General features: G+C 43.3%; 2 protein-coding genes across 4 annotated transcripts in view; both read right to left on the reverse strand.

Moving 5' to 3' along the window:
- The window catches only part of Synpo2 (synaptopodin 2), a 150,117-nt gene extending 142,822 nt beyond the window's left edge, over window positions 1–7,295 (reverse strand). Inside the window, exon 1 of one of the 2 annotated variants that reach the window (XM_051165553.1) lies at window positions 7,034–7,291. In XM_051165553.1, coding sequence (XP_051021510.1) covers window positions 7,034–7,138 — 105 coding nt within the window. In that variant the 5' untranslated portion in view covers window positions 7,139–7,291. Of the gene's footprint in view, window positions 1–7,033 lie in introns of both variants that reach the window. The other variant, XM_051165554.1, reaches the window with a different exon arrangement.
- Myoz2 (myozenin 2) overlaps window positions 1–12,750 on the reverse strand; it is a 1,071,004-nt gene that overhangs the window by 223,040 nt on the left and 835,214 nt on the right. The window contains exon 1 of one of the 2 annotated variants that reach the window (XM_051165560.1): window positions 12,042–12,046. The exons of the other annotated variant lie outside the window; for it this stretch is intronic. The gene's annotated coding sequence lies outside the window, so the exon portion shown is untranslated. Of the gene's footprint in view, window positions 1–12,041; window positions 12,047–12,750 lie in introns of those variants that run through there. 2 annotated transcript variants of the gene reach the window in all.

Below are 12,750 nucleotides of genomic sequence, written 5' to 3' on the forward strand. Positions count from 1 at the left end.
TACAACCACTTTGGAAATCAATTTGGTGCTTTCTCAGAAAAATTGGCAAGAGTGATACCTCAAGACCCAGCTGTACCACTCCTGGCCATATACTCTAAAGATGCTCCACCATACAACATGGATATTTATTCAACTATGTTCATAGCAGCTTTATTCATAGTAGCCAGAAACTGGAAGCACCCCAAATGTCTTTCAACAGAAGAATGGATAAAGAAACTGTATACATTTGCAGAATGGAATACTGCTCAGCTATTAAAAACAAGGAAATTTGCAGGCAGAAGAATGGAACTAGAAAATATCATCCTGGATGAGATAGCCCAGTCCCCAAAGACACACATGATATGCTCTCACTTATAAGTGAATTTTAGCCATTTAGTACAGGATAAACATACAGGCCTAGTGAAGGAGAGATAAACTTGTTTTTTAGGATGCCAAGTGTGGGATTGGAACAGTCTTGTGAGAGAACAGGTGAGGTTAATCCACTAGAAGACCAACCACCTCTTGGGGGAGCTTGAGTGTTGTCAGCTGAAAAGATCCCGTGAACAGACTCTGGGAGGAGATATATAAATGAGCCCAGAACTGAAGGCAGGGCCTTTGGAGACTTGGGATAGTTTTTGGCTGTTCATCGCTGCACTTTGAGATGCTCCTAGAGAGAACCACTCGAGGGAAGGCTTGGGGCTTCAGCTCCTGCTGAGGTTTCAGGTTCCAGCAGAAGAAATCCTGCTGATTATGCCAGGAGAATCACTCCTTGGAACTGCTATCCTTATGGTTTTGTTATCATGTTCCTTAATCCTCTTTTCCTATTGGTTTGGCTAGTCGGGTTATATGTGACATACGTTCAGTTAATAAGTTGTAATAAAATGTATTGATTAAGAAAATTGAACCTACAGCCTAGGGAGAGCAGTATGTGTGTGGTGGCGGAGGGGAGGGATAGAGAGCCTGCAGAGAGATTAAACTATGGGCAGGGCATCTCTGTGACAAGCTGGAGACCTGTAACAAGGTAGGCTTTTGGGAGGATATGGAGGTGACTCTAGTTGAGATTCCTAGTAGCAGGGGTTATGGAGTCTGAAGTGGACACTCTCTAACTAGATAGGACTCTTAGTGGAAAGAGGGGAACACCAATCCACTCACAAAAAACTCAACCCAAAATTTACCCTGCCTACACGATGTACAGGGATAAAAATAAAGCAAAGATTGAGGGAATACCCAACCAATGCCTTGCCCAACCTCAAACCTACACTATGGGAGAAAGCCAGCCCTTGACACTATTAACAATACAGTGCTATGCTTGCAGATGGGAGCCTAGCATAGGTGTCCTCTGAGAAGCTCCACGCAGCAGCAGATCAAAACACTTGCTGAGACTCACAGTCAAACACTGTATGAAGCATAGGGAGTCTTGCGGAAAACTGGGGGGATGTATAGAAGGACCTGGACAGGACAGAAGCACCACAAGAAGACCAACAGAACCAACTAACAAGGGCCCAAAGGGGCTTGCAGAGACTGAAGCACCAACCAAGGGCCATGCCAATGGTCAGCTCAGGGAGAGGGGACGTGGGGCAGGCTGTCTCTGATGTGGACTCTATTGCCTGTTTTTTGGTCACTTTCCTCTGGCAGGGCTGCCTCACCAGGCCACAGGGGAAGAGGATGTGCTCAGTCCTGATACAATTTGATGGCTTGATGGGAGCCCTCCCCTTTTTCTGAGGAGTAGGGGAAGGGGGATGGGGTGGAAGAGAGCAGGGAGGGGGCTACAATCAGCATGCAAAGAGAATTAAAAAGAACTTCAAAATATAAGTCTCGCTGATACAACGCAAGCACAGTCAAGTTATGAACACTCTAGCAGAGTGGTGGTGACTTACCAATCACTTCTATTTTTACTGTAAAGGTTAAATGATAAAACTATTCGGGGACTGGAGGGATGAGTCAGTAGTTAAGAGAACACACTTCTTCCAAAGGCCCTGAGTTCTGTTCTCAGTACCCATATCAGATGGTTCACAATTACCTGTCACTCCAGCTTCAGGTGATCCAATCCCTCCTCTGGTCTTCATGGGAACTTGCATTCACACCCACATTAACACACACACACACACACACACACACACACACACACACACACACACACACACACAGAGTTAAAAATAAAACAAAAATCTTAAAAAAAAAACTATTAGAACTATAAGCACAAAGTTTTGATGGAAATGTAATATAATAACGCAATTTATAATATTCAACAAAAACTCAAAATCAGAGAAAGTAGAATTAAAGGACACATTTTTGCTTCCTTTGTTTTATTTTGTTTTTTCTCTTTTTGCAATCAAACTTATCACATTAACATAATCATTTATAATTATGGTATGCTCTTTGTAAATTTCATGATAACTACAAATGAAAAATCTATGAGAAGCCAAGCTTAGTGGCACGAGCCTTTAATCATAGCACTTGGGAGGAAGAAGTGGCTGATGTCTGTGAGTTCTAGGCCAGCCTGGTCTACAGAGCAAGATCTAGGACAGCCACAGTTATGCAGAGAAAAAACAAAAGAAAAAAGAAAAGTGGGCTGGTGGTGCTTGTCAGTGATAGGATGCAGGAGGCTCAAAATTTAATGTTGTACATGGAAGATAAGGAAGGAAGGAAAGGAGGGAGGGAGGAAAAAAAGAAAAAGGGAAGGGAATTTTGCACTTCAAAGAACTACAAAAGAAAAGAAAAGAACTTAGCCCAAAGTTAGTGGAAGGAAATAGTAAATAGTAGAAAAAGATGAAAAGAGAACAGGAAAACAGTATAAAATCTCAATAAAACAAAGGGCTATGTTTTGAAATAAGAAACAGAAATGATAAATCTTGAGGTGCAGAGAAGAATGAAATAAATCCAGAGACAAAAATACTGTTTCCTTGTAACCACGCATGGAAACAGATGCATCCACAGCCAAACAACAGGCAGAGCTGGGGGAGTCCTGTGGAAGAGTGGAAGGATTGAGGGATTTGGACGGGTCAAGGACACCACAAGAAGACCTACAGAATAAACTAACCTGGGCCTATAGGGGTTCGCAGAGACTGAACCACCAATTGAAAAGTATGCATGGGCAGGACCTAGACCCTCCCCCACACACATGTAGTAGATGTGCAGTTTGGTCACCATGTGGGTCCCCTAGCAATGGGATTAGAGGCCATTTCTGATTCTGTTGTTTGGGTTAGACCTCCTTTTCCTTAGCTGGGCTGCCTTGTTTGGCCTCAGTGGGAGATGATAAAATTGGTCTTGCTGCAGCTTGAGATACTAGTGTGGGTTAGTAGCCCTTGGGGGCCTCTCCTTCTCTGGAAAGAAAGAGAAGGGGCTGTGGAGGGAGGGGGCATACGGGTGGAACTGGGAGAATAGGAAAGGGGACTAGGATCAGGCTGTAAATTGATTAAATAAATACATAAATGAAAAAAGAAAGGAAGGAAGGAAGGAAGGAAGGAAGGAAGGAATCTTGGTGCCAGGGCAAACCTCAGACTCACTCACTCAGGACTTGACCCAGGCCAGGAGTTTTTTTTAAACAAACATTTGTGATAGACTACCTGAATTTACATCGAGTCTAACCGTTTATTTGCTCACTACTTTCAAAATGTAAGTCTTTTTTTTTTTTTTTTTTAATTGTAAGATTTGTTCATAAAAGAAAGCTTTCTCCGAGTCTTTATAGGAAGATTTCTTCGAGCGATTTGCCAAGAAACCCCCAGGGAAATGGCCATGTAGGCAGGCATCCCCAAAGAGACCTTTATAAAGAGAAGCCACCAGCATCTTTTTGTGAGGAAATGTGCAAACACACATACAATGGGGCTTTCTGTCTAGATAAACTTGCTCCTGGGATGAATGCAGAATCTGCTTTGCTGAGACTTGGCCTGTATGTTTGTGTGTGTGTGTGTGTGTTGGGGGGGAGGGGCATGTTGCAAAGGTTTGTTTCATATTACAGACATGTAGAGTGTTAATGCTTTTAAGTTTTTCAGTTGACAATCTTAAATGCTAATGAAAACTTTCACTAAAATTCTTCTTTTTGATCTTTACATTTTAGGCTTTGTACTCAGTTCAGTGCACCAGGCAAATGTTCAAAATACTCATTCATCTCTCATGAGTAACTAAATTGTTAATAGAAATATATCTCCCAAGGATTAAAAGGCCAATAAATTTCTGATCCTAATAATACTAGGCTAAATTTTATTTTACTATTACAGCATGTTAGAATTTCTACATATAATTATAGAAAATATAGATGTCTTAATATTATAAGCCAAAGGGCAGGGTACAAGTACTTGGTTTAATTAAATTATCTATTTTTTTTTTTTTTTTTTAGAAATGCTTATACCTTTTAACTCTAAAATTAAGAACTTGTTATGGACATTTGTGTTGAAGAAGAGGTGATGTAGCCCAGACTAGCTGTAGATAGCTGACTTGGTACTCCAGCCTCTGCCTCCCAAGTGTCTCATTTGCATATTCTTTATTTACCTTTCCAGCCATCTTCCTCTACTTCTCCTTTCAGCTTCGTTGCTTCCTCCCTCCTACTTGAAGGTCACTCAGCCAGACCAACTATAGGCAACTGACAGTCACTTTACCTTAAACTCAGTGAAAAACCTTTACTGGAGGTTTGCTCACTGAGTTGATTCAGTGCCTCAAAGGGTTTTTCTAAAATAAGTATGATAATATTTTAAAAAATCAAATATAATAAACTTGAGCCAGTGATAAACATGAACTCAGGAAAGACATAGTCACGGTTATCTGAAGCTTACACATCCTTTAACCCTTTTTCCAACTCATTAACATATAAGGAAAGGGCGGGCTGTAAAGTGTGGAATGCCCACAAAACCACAAACTAGACAAGAATACTATACAATGTGGTATGGGGAGTTTTGGGGGTGAGCCCAGAGCTTCTTCCGGCTCTACAGTTAACCAACATCCCCAGCCTCTGACAAATTAGGTCATTAAAGTGAATACCTAGGAGCTTTCACAGCAGTCTTTCAAAAGCCATCGGCATATTGCCTGGATATTTTAGGAAAGATGGTTTAGGCAGAGTGTAGGACCAGGGTTCTTGACCCTCATCCAGCCTGGCAGTTGAGATACTGGTGGAAAATGACCCACAGGGCCGTTCTCAACAACTGGCTTCCCAGAGTTACCACAAACTCAAGTCAGCGCCTAAGAGAACTCAGAAGAAATGTTCCATCCACTGTGTCTTCCAGGCTTGGCCATGGAAAGGCCTGTGCAGAATAACAGCTGTCAACCACCTCTGTCCCCACACTTCACTCAGCAGGCGAGGGGCGAGGAACTCTAAATTACATACTGTTTGGATCAGTGAATTTTTTTTTTGAGCAAGATAGAACTCATGAAGCGTGTAGGTCCAATGTCTTCTTGATTTTTTTTTTCCTCCCCTTTTCCAGGCACCACCTCCCCTTCCATGCAGCCGAGTCAAGGCCAGTGACTGATGGGCCTCAAGCCAAACTCCAAGTTAAATCAATTAGAACCCAAATCTCAGCTACCAGAGCCAGCCAACCAGCCGCTCCTGAACAAATCTGCCTTAGTCTCCTGAGCCGTAGAATCTGCTGAATCCTGCATTCACATTTTATCTGCTGTTGGTTCCTGACTCCTAAAGAATTCGAGCGGAGAGCCCTTCCAACCGTTTCATCATGCTGCTCTTCCGAACGGGAGCCCAGAGATGAAGATGCAGCATCTATGCTGACCTTTTTTTTCCTCACTCAAAAGAACTAACAGAACCCGGACCTCTGAGGAACTCTCCAGAAAAAAAAAACCGTTTCATCTTCCAGTTCTGTGCTCACGCTCGCTTCCGGCACTACCCACTAGGTGGCAGAACTCAACCACCGAAGACAGGATTTTTCTGATGTCTGAAAAGAGAAAATTTCAAAGAAACTTCTGCCTTTCACAGGGAACATTTTAAAAGTTAAAAAGAATAGCTACGAATGCGGTGGCCCCACATGCTTCACAGAGGTCTAGATTCACTGTAAATGTAAGTATTCAAAAAGAAAGCGACCTTTTATGCCTTCGTATACAGTCATAGAACTCTACAGTTCAAAGTTAACATCTGATTGAAAGTTTTTCACTCCCTTGGTGGTTTTCTTTTCTTTTCTTTTTTTTTTTTTATTAACTTCATTTTTAGCTGAATGCCAACTAGAAAGTAGAGCTCTCTGTGAGATTATGGGCGTTGTGCTAAAATAAAAATCAGCCTAATGTGACAAAGATGGAAAAACATTTTAAATAGCCATTAGGTGCTAGTCATAATTAGTGCATAGGTAAAGTATTGGAGAATACACTAAACATACTCAGTAGGCTGTACTTATATGTTTTGCCTATATACACATCACACATACATACATACATACATACATACATACATACAGTTTAACCATTAAAGAAGAGGCCAGAAAACTCTGGGAGGGAGGCATGGGAAGAGTTGGAGGAAGGAAAGGAAATGGAAGGAAATAATGTAATTATATTTTAGCAAAATGAAAACAATAATAAAGTTTCTATGATTTCCTTGAGCTCTTGGCCAGATAAGTATAGTTGATGGAGTACAGTACGTGGGCTTTCTTTTTTCTTCTCTTTAACGGGTATCACACCAATTCTTTATACCATAAAGATTATTGCCCCAAACTAGCCTTTTTATGTCTGCTGCACATTAAATGTCACTACCGACTTTGTTAAAGTGCACCAAATGCCCATGCCCAGTGAGTGCATGGTTCCAGGGAGCTGAGGCCGTTTCTCCTCTCTGGGTCGTCCAGCAAAGCGTCAGCAACAGAAGGCAGCAAATCCATCTAAGGCTGCTGGCTGTCAGATGATAACTAACCAGCCTTTATCTACACCTGATACATAAAGCATTCCCCCCCCCGTTAATTGATAGCTAGCTACATGGCATATGGTGTACATTCTCCACAAAATTCTTTTAAAAAAAAGTCACATCCTAGATAAATTCATCGACAGCACAGAAAGACTATCAACAGGTTGTTTTTCAGTCCACTCCTTCCTGGCATCCAACAGCCCAGAATGCCTCCCTAGGTTCTCCTACCTTTGCCACTTGCAAGGGCTGCTTCTGCTCCTTGCCTCCTTGGAGTCTGAACCCCCAGGGCGCCCCTCCAGACATGGAAATGCAGATAAAATCTCCTGTGCCCATTTTCTCCTTTCAGTTGGGCAGCATCAAGAGCCTGAAAAAGACAGGCAGGCGAGACTCGGGGTGCAGTGAAGGGTGCGCCTTAAGCAGAGTTGGTGCGGAAGGTGCAGGACACAGAGCTGCCCCGCTGCCGGCTGCGAGGAAAGTGCGCGGAAGCCGAGCCTCCCCTCCGCCCTCCCAGCACCTGTACCGCCCTCTCTTGCGTCACACCCTTTGCTCAGCCCACTTTCAGGAAACAGGACAGAGCCTCACACTAAGAGAGAGAGAAAAAAAGTCCCTGCTTGGGACCAAGCGAGTTGAGTGTCCAAGCAGGAGGAAGAACAACATCGCTCTTGCTTTAACAGATTTAGTGCAAGCCCTTGAACGGGAAATTTAATAATTCTATAAATAGTAGCCAGCTTATGGGAGCTTTAACCTCCACGAGTAACGGCTAAAACATAAGCTCTCAGAACCCAATTACTAGACAGTTAGGCTCTATCAGAGAAATACTGTGTTTACCACTTGATGAATGAAAAGGAAGAGCATAGCAAGTTTCATTACTTTTCTACCTGCTGCGTCAAGAGAGCAACCCTTTAAAGGGGCTAAATAAAACACAAGCATTTAAAAATTAATCTTTTCTGAGATTGGACTTTCCTGAACTAACAAATGTTTAGAGGAGGAAAGCGGGAAGAAAAAAAAAGGATGGGGCATTCTAATAACTTTTTCTGCTGCAAGGTTTGAGATATTTTACAGTTTTGCTGATATTGTTTGAGAACTTCATACATGCATGTAATGTGTGTAGATCAAATCTATGTCCTATTCTCTTCCTCCCAATTTGTTCCTTACACCACTACAATTCACTCCCAATTTCGTGCGCTCATTTTTTCTCTTTTTCTTTTTTCTTCTTTTCTTTTTTTCTTTTCTTTTTTTTTTTTTTTTTTTTTTTTTTTTTTTTTTTTTTTTTGACAGGGTCTCTCTGTGTAGCCTTGGCTGTCCTGGACTCACTTTGTAGACCAGGCTGGCCTCGAACTCACAGCGATCCACCTGCCTCTGCCTCCTGAGTGCTGGGATTAAAGGCGTGCGCCACCACTCCCAGCCATGTGCTCATTTTTTAAACTGATGGAGTCTCCTAGCGCTGCTAGTATGTGTGTGGGTGAAGGATTGTCGACTGGGGTATAGGTAGCCTTCGTGCCACGTCTGACAAAAACTGACTCTCCCTGTCCCAGTAGCCGTCAGCTGCCAGAAGGCTCCAAACTGCATTCAGAGATAGTCAACAACTGTAGCTGAGCATTTGTGAGGTCACCGTCAACGCGTACTACAATATTTCTGTCAGAGGATTCATCCTCACCTGTTGACCCACTAAGGCCTGCTGGGAATATTTATGCCTTCCCGTGGAAGGCATGTTATCAAAAGGCCATCTGAGCAGGTGCAGAGTGAGCTCTGCAGTTCAAGCGGTTGAGAGAGTGAGCCCTGAGAGAGAATGTCCTTAGGCCCTCCCTGAGGCATTTCACTCTGTCTACACGACCTCCCAGGGTACAAGTGGTATGTGGGGGAACTGCTGCTCCTGGGGGCTTGCATTTTACCGTGAAGGTCACGGAGCCCGGGGACTTGCTCACCAGCAACAAATGCTTCCTCACAGAGCTCGGAGCTGCTGCCTTTCTCAATCTTGGAGCTTTATGGCATGAATCTCTGCTGGGGGCTGCCAACATGAGGCAGACACCACAGACAGCCGCATTTACACAGCAAAAGCATTTCGCCGTTCTGGAGGTGCCATGGTTTGTGTGTCATGTGACTGAACACCTGGTCTCCGGATGGTGGAACCACTTTCGGAAACCATGGAATCTTTGTGACTGTGGCCTACCCTAGCAAAGGTGGCTCACCAAGTGTAGGCCATGAAAGGCATGCCCTCTTCTGCCTCTGGCCAAAGCTTCCTGCTTCGTATCTGCTTCAAAATATGAGGTGGCTAAGCCATACTCCCATGCTGCCACGATGGACTGTATCCCCAAGCCCTCAACCAGAATAAGCCCTTCCTCCCTTAAGTTGCCTCTGCCAAGTGTTTTGTCACGGCAAAGTAAAAGTACCTGGTGCCAGAGGGTTCTGAGATCAGGGTACCTGAGGAGATGGTTCTTGGCGGTTTTTTTTTTTTTGCTTGTAAATGGCTTTCCACCCTGTTTTCACAGTGTGGGTTAGTAACTTTTCTTATCAATAACACCAAATACTCGACAATAATCAATGTAAGGAAGGAAGGGTTCATTGTGTGTTCCTGCTTAGGAAGGGATATGACTCCCACAGTGGGGAAGGCAGCGCAATAGGATCATGAGGCAACTGGTCATATTGTGTTCCCACTCAGGGAGCAGATATAGGTCTGTGGGCTTCTAAGGAAAGTAGTGTCCAATGTGCTGGTATGGAGGTAAGAGACAGGGCCCAGAGAGAAATAGCTGCTGGGTCTTAGGACGGATACTCGACACCAACCCCTGCTGAGGCTGGGTAAGTGACTGCTGCTACCCAATACCACCACAGCTATCTCAGTGACTTCAGTGAGAGCAAGTGATAGGCAACCTAGGACTCTGTAGAACCCCAAGTGCTTTGCAAACCCTGTCTCCATCAGTAAGGGGTATTATAGAAGAATAACATAGACTGGGTGATTTTAACACCGATATTCAATTCTCAAAGTTCAAGAAGCTCAAATGTCCAAGGTCAAAATGCCAGGAGATTCAGCACCTGCTGAGGCATCGCCTCCTGGTTTGTAAATGGCTGCCTCCTCCACATCTTTTCACACGGGGAGTCAAAGTTCATCTTTGTTGTGTCTGTCTTCTACAAAGGCACTAATCTTGTTCATGGGGGCCCCATCTTCAAGATCTGATTATCTCTCCAAGGCCCTACCACTAAGAACCATCACGGCATATGAATCTGAAGGAGGCACAAGAATTCATTTCTATCCAGGGAAGAAAGAGCCTCACCCGAATCATCTCCCCGCCAAGCTAGTAGGGTGGAGGAGTAGAGCTAGAGAGTTAAAAGATAAAGTAAAATTGTTGAGCTGGTTAAAAGGGTATCTTTATAGCGTGTCCATTCATTGAAAAGTTTGTTTGAAGAAGTGACTATCGGATATGCTTTAAAGGATGTATCAGCGAGGCACACAGAAATGATGTCAGCTCTCCCCGGAAGAGATCTTATTGGGGAAAGCTGAAAAAAAAAAAAAAAAAAAAAAAAGTGAAATCATCCTGAGAGAAGTGAGAGCTAACAAGGAAATAAAGCAGGGTAAAGCAAGGTTATGTGATTGGAGTGATAGGAATAAGGCACAAGAACATCGCGTAAAGCCTCTGTGGGCTGAGCTGAATGACAGGAAGATGGTTATCTGGCAAGCAGTAGGAGTGGAAGGGGGCAGGGTCTACGCGGTGACTAAGTGGAGCCTGGTGCAGCTGAAAGAAGCACTCCAGTTCAATCCTTCCGCCAGGGAATAATTCAACAGGAAGCTGATAAAGTTGAAGGCCCACAGACCTTACTCCCAGGATACCTCCTAAGGCCTAGGAAGAAAGACCAACGTGTGTGCACGTTCTATGCCCTTCTGAAATTGCCAAAGTAAAGACACTTAAATGGCTTTGGTTGTAGCTAGCTCTAATTTCTCCTCTAATGTGGTACTGAAGTGGCAGGGATATTACTGGAACTTAGCTAAGAGGAATATCATGGGAATTACTTATGTGGCTGACAATCACATACATGTAAAGTTATTGTCAGCTGTTGAGGGAAGGAGCAATGGCTTCCAGGCACAATCTTCCCGTGCATTGTGCCAACTCACTTGATGTGGCAACGTCATAGGCAAAGGCAGAGGAAAGTGTGCATAGCCCATTTGACACTGAGTACTTGGGCTGTGGAAAGGAGAAGAGGACATTGATAGGTATTGTGCCAGAAGCTGCTCTGTGGAAAATTCCTCCAATTTCCAAACAAAAAATCGTCTTGGAAAGGCTTGGGGTTTGCTGCTGTTCTGTTCTGTTTTGTTTTATTTCATTTTGTTTTGTTTTTCTGGGCCAGGGTGTCTCTGTGTAGCCTTGGCTGTCCTGGACTCACTTTGTAGACCAGACTGGCCTCAAAGTCTTCCTCTGCCTCCCAAGTGCTGGTATTACAGGCATGTGCCACCTCACCTGGATGGAAAGATTTGGTTTTTAATGAGGACTTTACAGATAGAAAGTTCTTATGACTTTATGGGCACAAACCTTCAGGCTTGTTACAGTGACTGTTCCTACACAGGGATTCACATTTTGTGTACAATGCAATTACCAATGGTGAATGACTGATATCCATTGATCATGCTTAAAGTTAATGAATGTACTACAAAACCAAGGGATTAGGAGTTAGACAAATTCTCAGATGGGCAGATAGCTAGGAAAAGGTGTCATGAGTAAGAAATAAAGATGGCAATCTTCCAAGATGGTTGATTTCTGCCCCACCCTCCTGGCCTGACACAAAAACCTGGAAACTTAAAGCAAAGGCTTGGCAGGCTTTTTTTCTCCACTAAGAAAGCCCTCCTCACCTACTCACCCCATCCTTCCCAACCCCCCCTCCCACCCCTCCCTGACCTCGAATGACAGACTGTTTCCTCAAGTTCAAGGCAAGGTCAGAACATGTTTATTCCAACATTGTGGGTCTATCAGACACCCTGTCATTGATCAAACTGACTAACCTAAATTAGGGAGACCTGCTCAAAGACCCTTAAAATCCACATCCCTAGAGGAGAGACTGGATTTTAGGGTTCCCTAGTCTCCCCCTCTACTTTCTAGAGGGTCTTTCTCCATGTGTGCTTGCTGCGTTTGTCTACTCCTTGGGGAAAATATATGAAAGCGAGACTCTGTGCATGAGGAGGATTCTCTTCATGGCCTGTAGATGACTGCCTTCCTCATACATTTTGTATGTTTTTGTAGTATGGTATACATTTGTGTTGTTCATCTTTTTAAAAAGAAAAACTTACAACGTTCTTTTCTCATTGTAAACATTCACTTCCATCCCTAAGTTTATAATCTGTATACTTTTGTTTAATGCTTTTGGTCTGTACCACTGAAAAAGCAAGCAGACCACCAATAACAACTACAACAAGCTGGCCACAAAAACCTCAATTTTGCTACAGGAAGAACCACAGTTAAGTCAAAGAGTTTGTTTTAGGATGTACCAGATGAAAACTGGCCAGATAGTATCCAGTTCATTGTCTTATGCACTGCTCAGGGGCCATGATGTAGAAGGAAACGTCATCAAACTCCAGGTCAGAATTATGAAACAAGCATGGTGAATTGTCTCAGCTTTCAGGCTTTGGCTGGGAATACTGTAAGGTACTTTAAAATATTTGCCACTACAAACACTGCCCTTTTATTATTACATTAGGCTAACATTGACTTTAATTTTAGATCTTAAGTATTACCGGCCAGCAACTAAAGAGAAAAAGAATTCTTCTCTCTTTGACAATTATGTCTTTCCAGTCCTGATGGACTTTTAAGAATTTTAAGTTTTAAGTTTTTTGTGTTCAGCACCTAAAGCAGATGTGGGTGTGGGAGGTTCTCTTTTCTGCCTTTCACACAGGAGGATGCAGTAAAAGTCAGCCATCTTAGAAGACCGCCATCTTTATTTCTTACTCACGGCACCATTCCCTA

Source organism: Acomys russatus, chromosome 23 (genome assembly GCF_903995435.1).
Source record: "Acomys russatus chromosome 23, mAcoRus1.1, whole genome shotgun sequence".
NCBI classification, from domain to species: domain Eukaryota; kingdom Metazoa; phylum Chordata; class Mammalia; order Rodentia; family Muridae; genus Acomys; species Acomys russatus.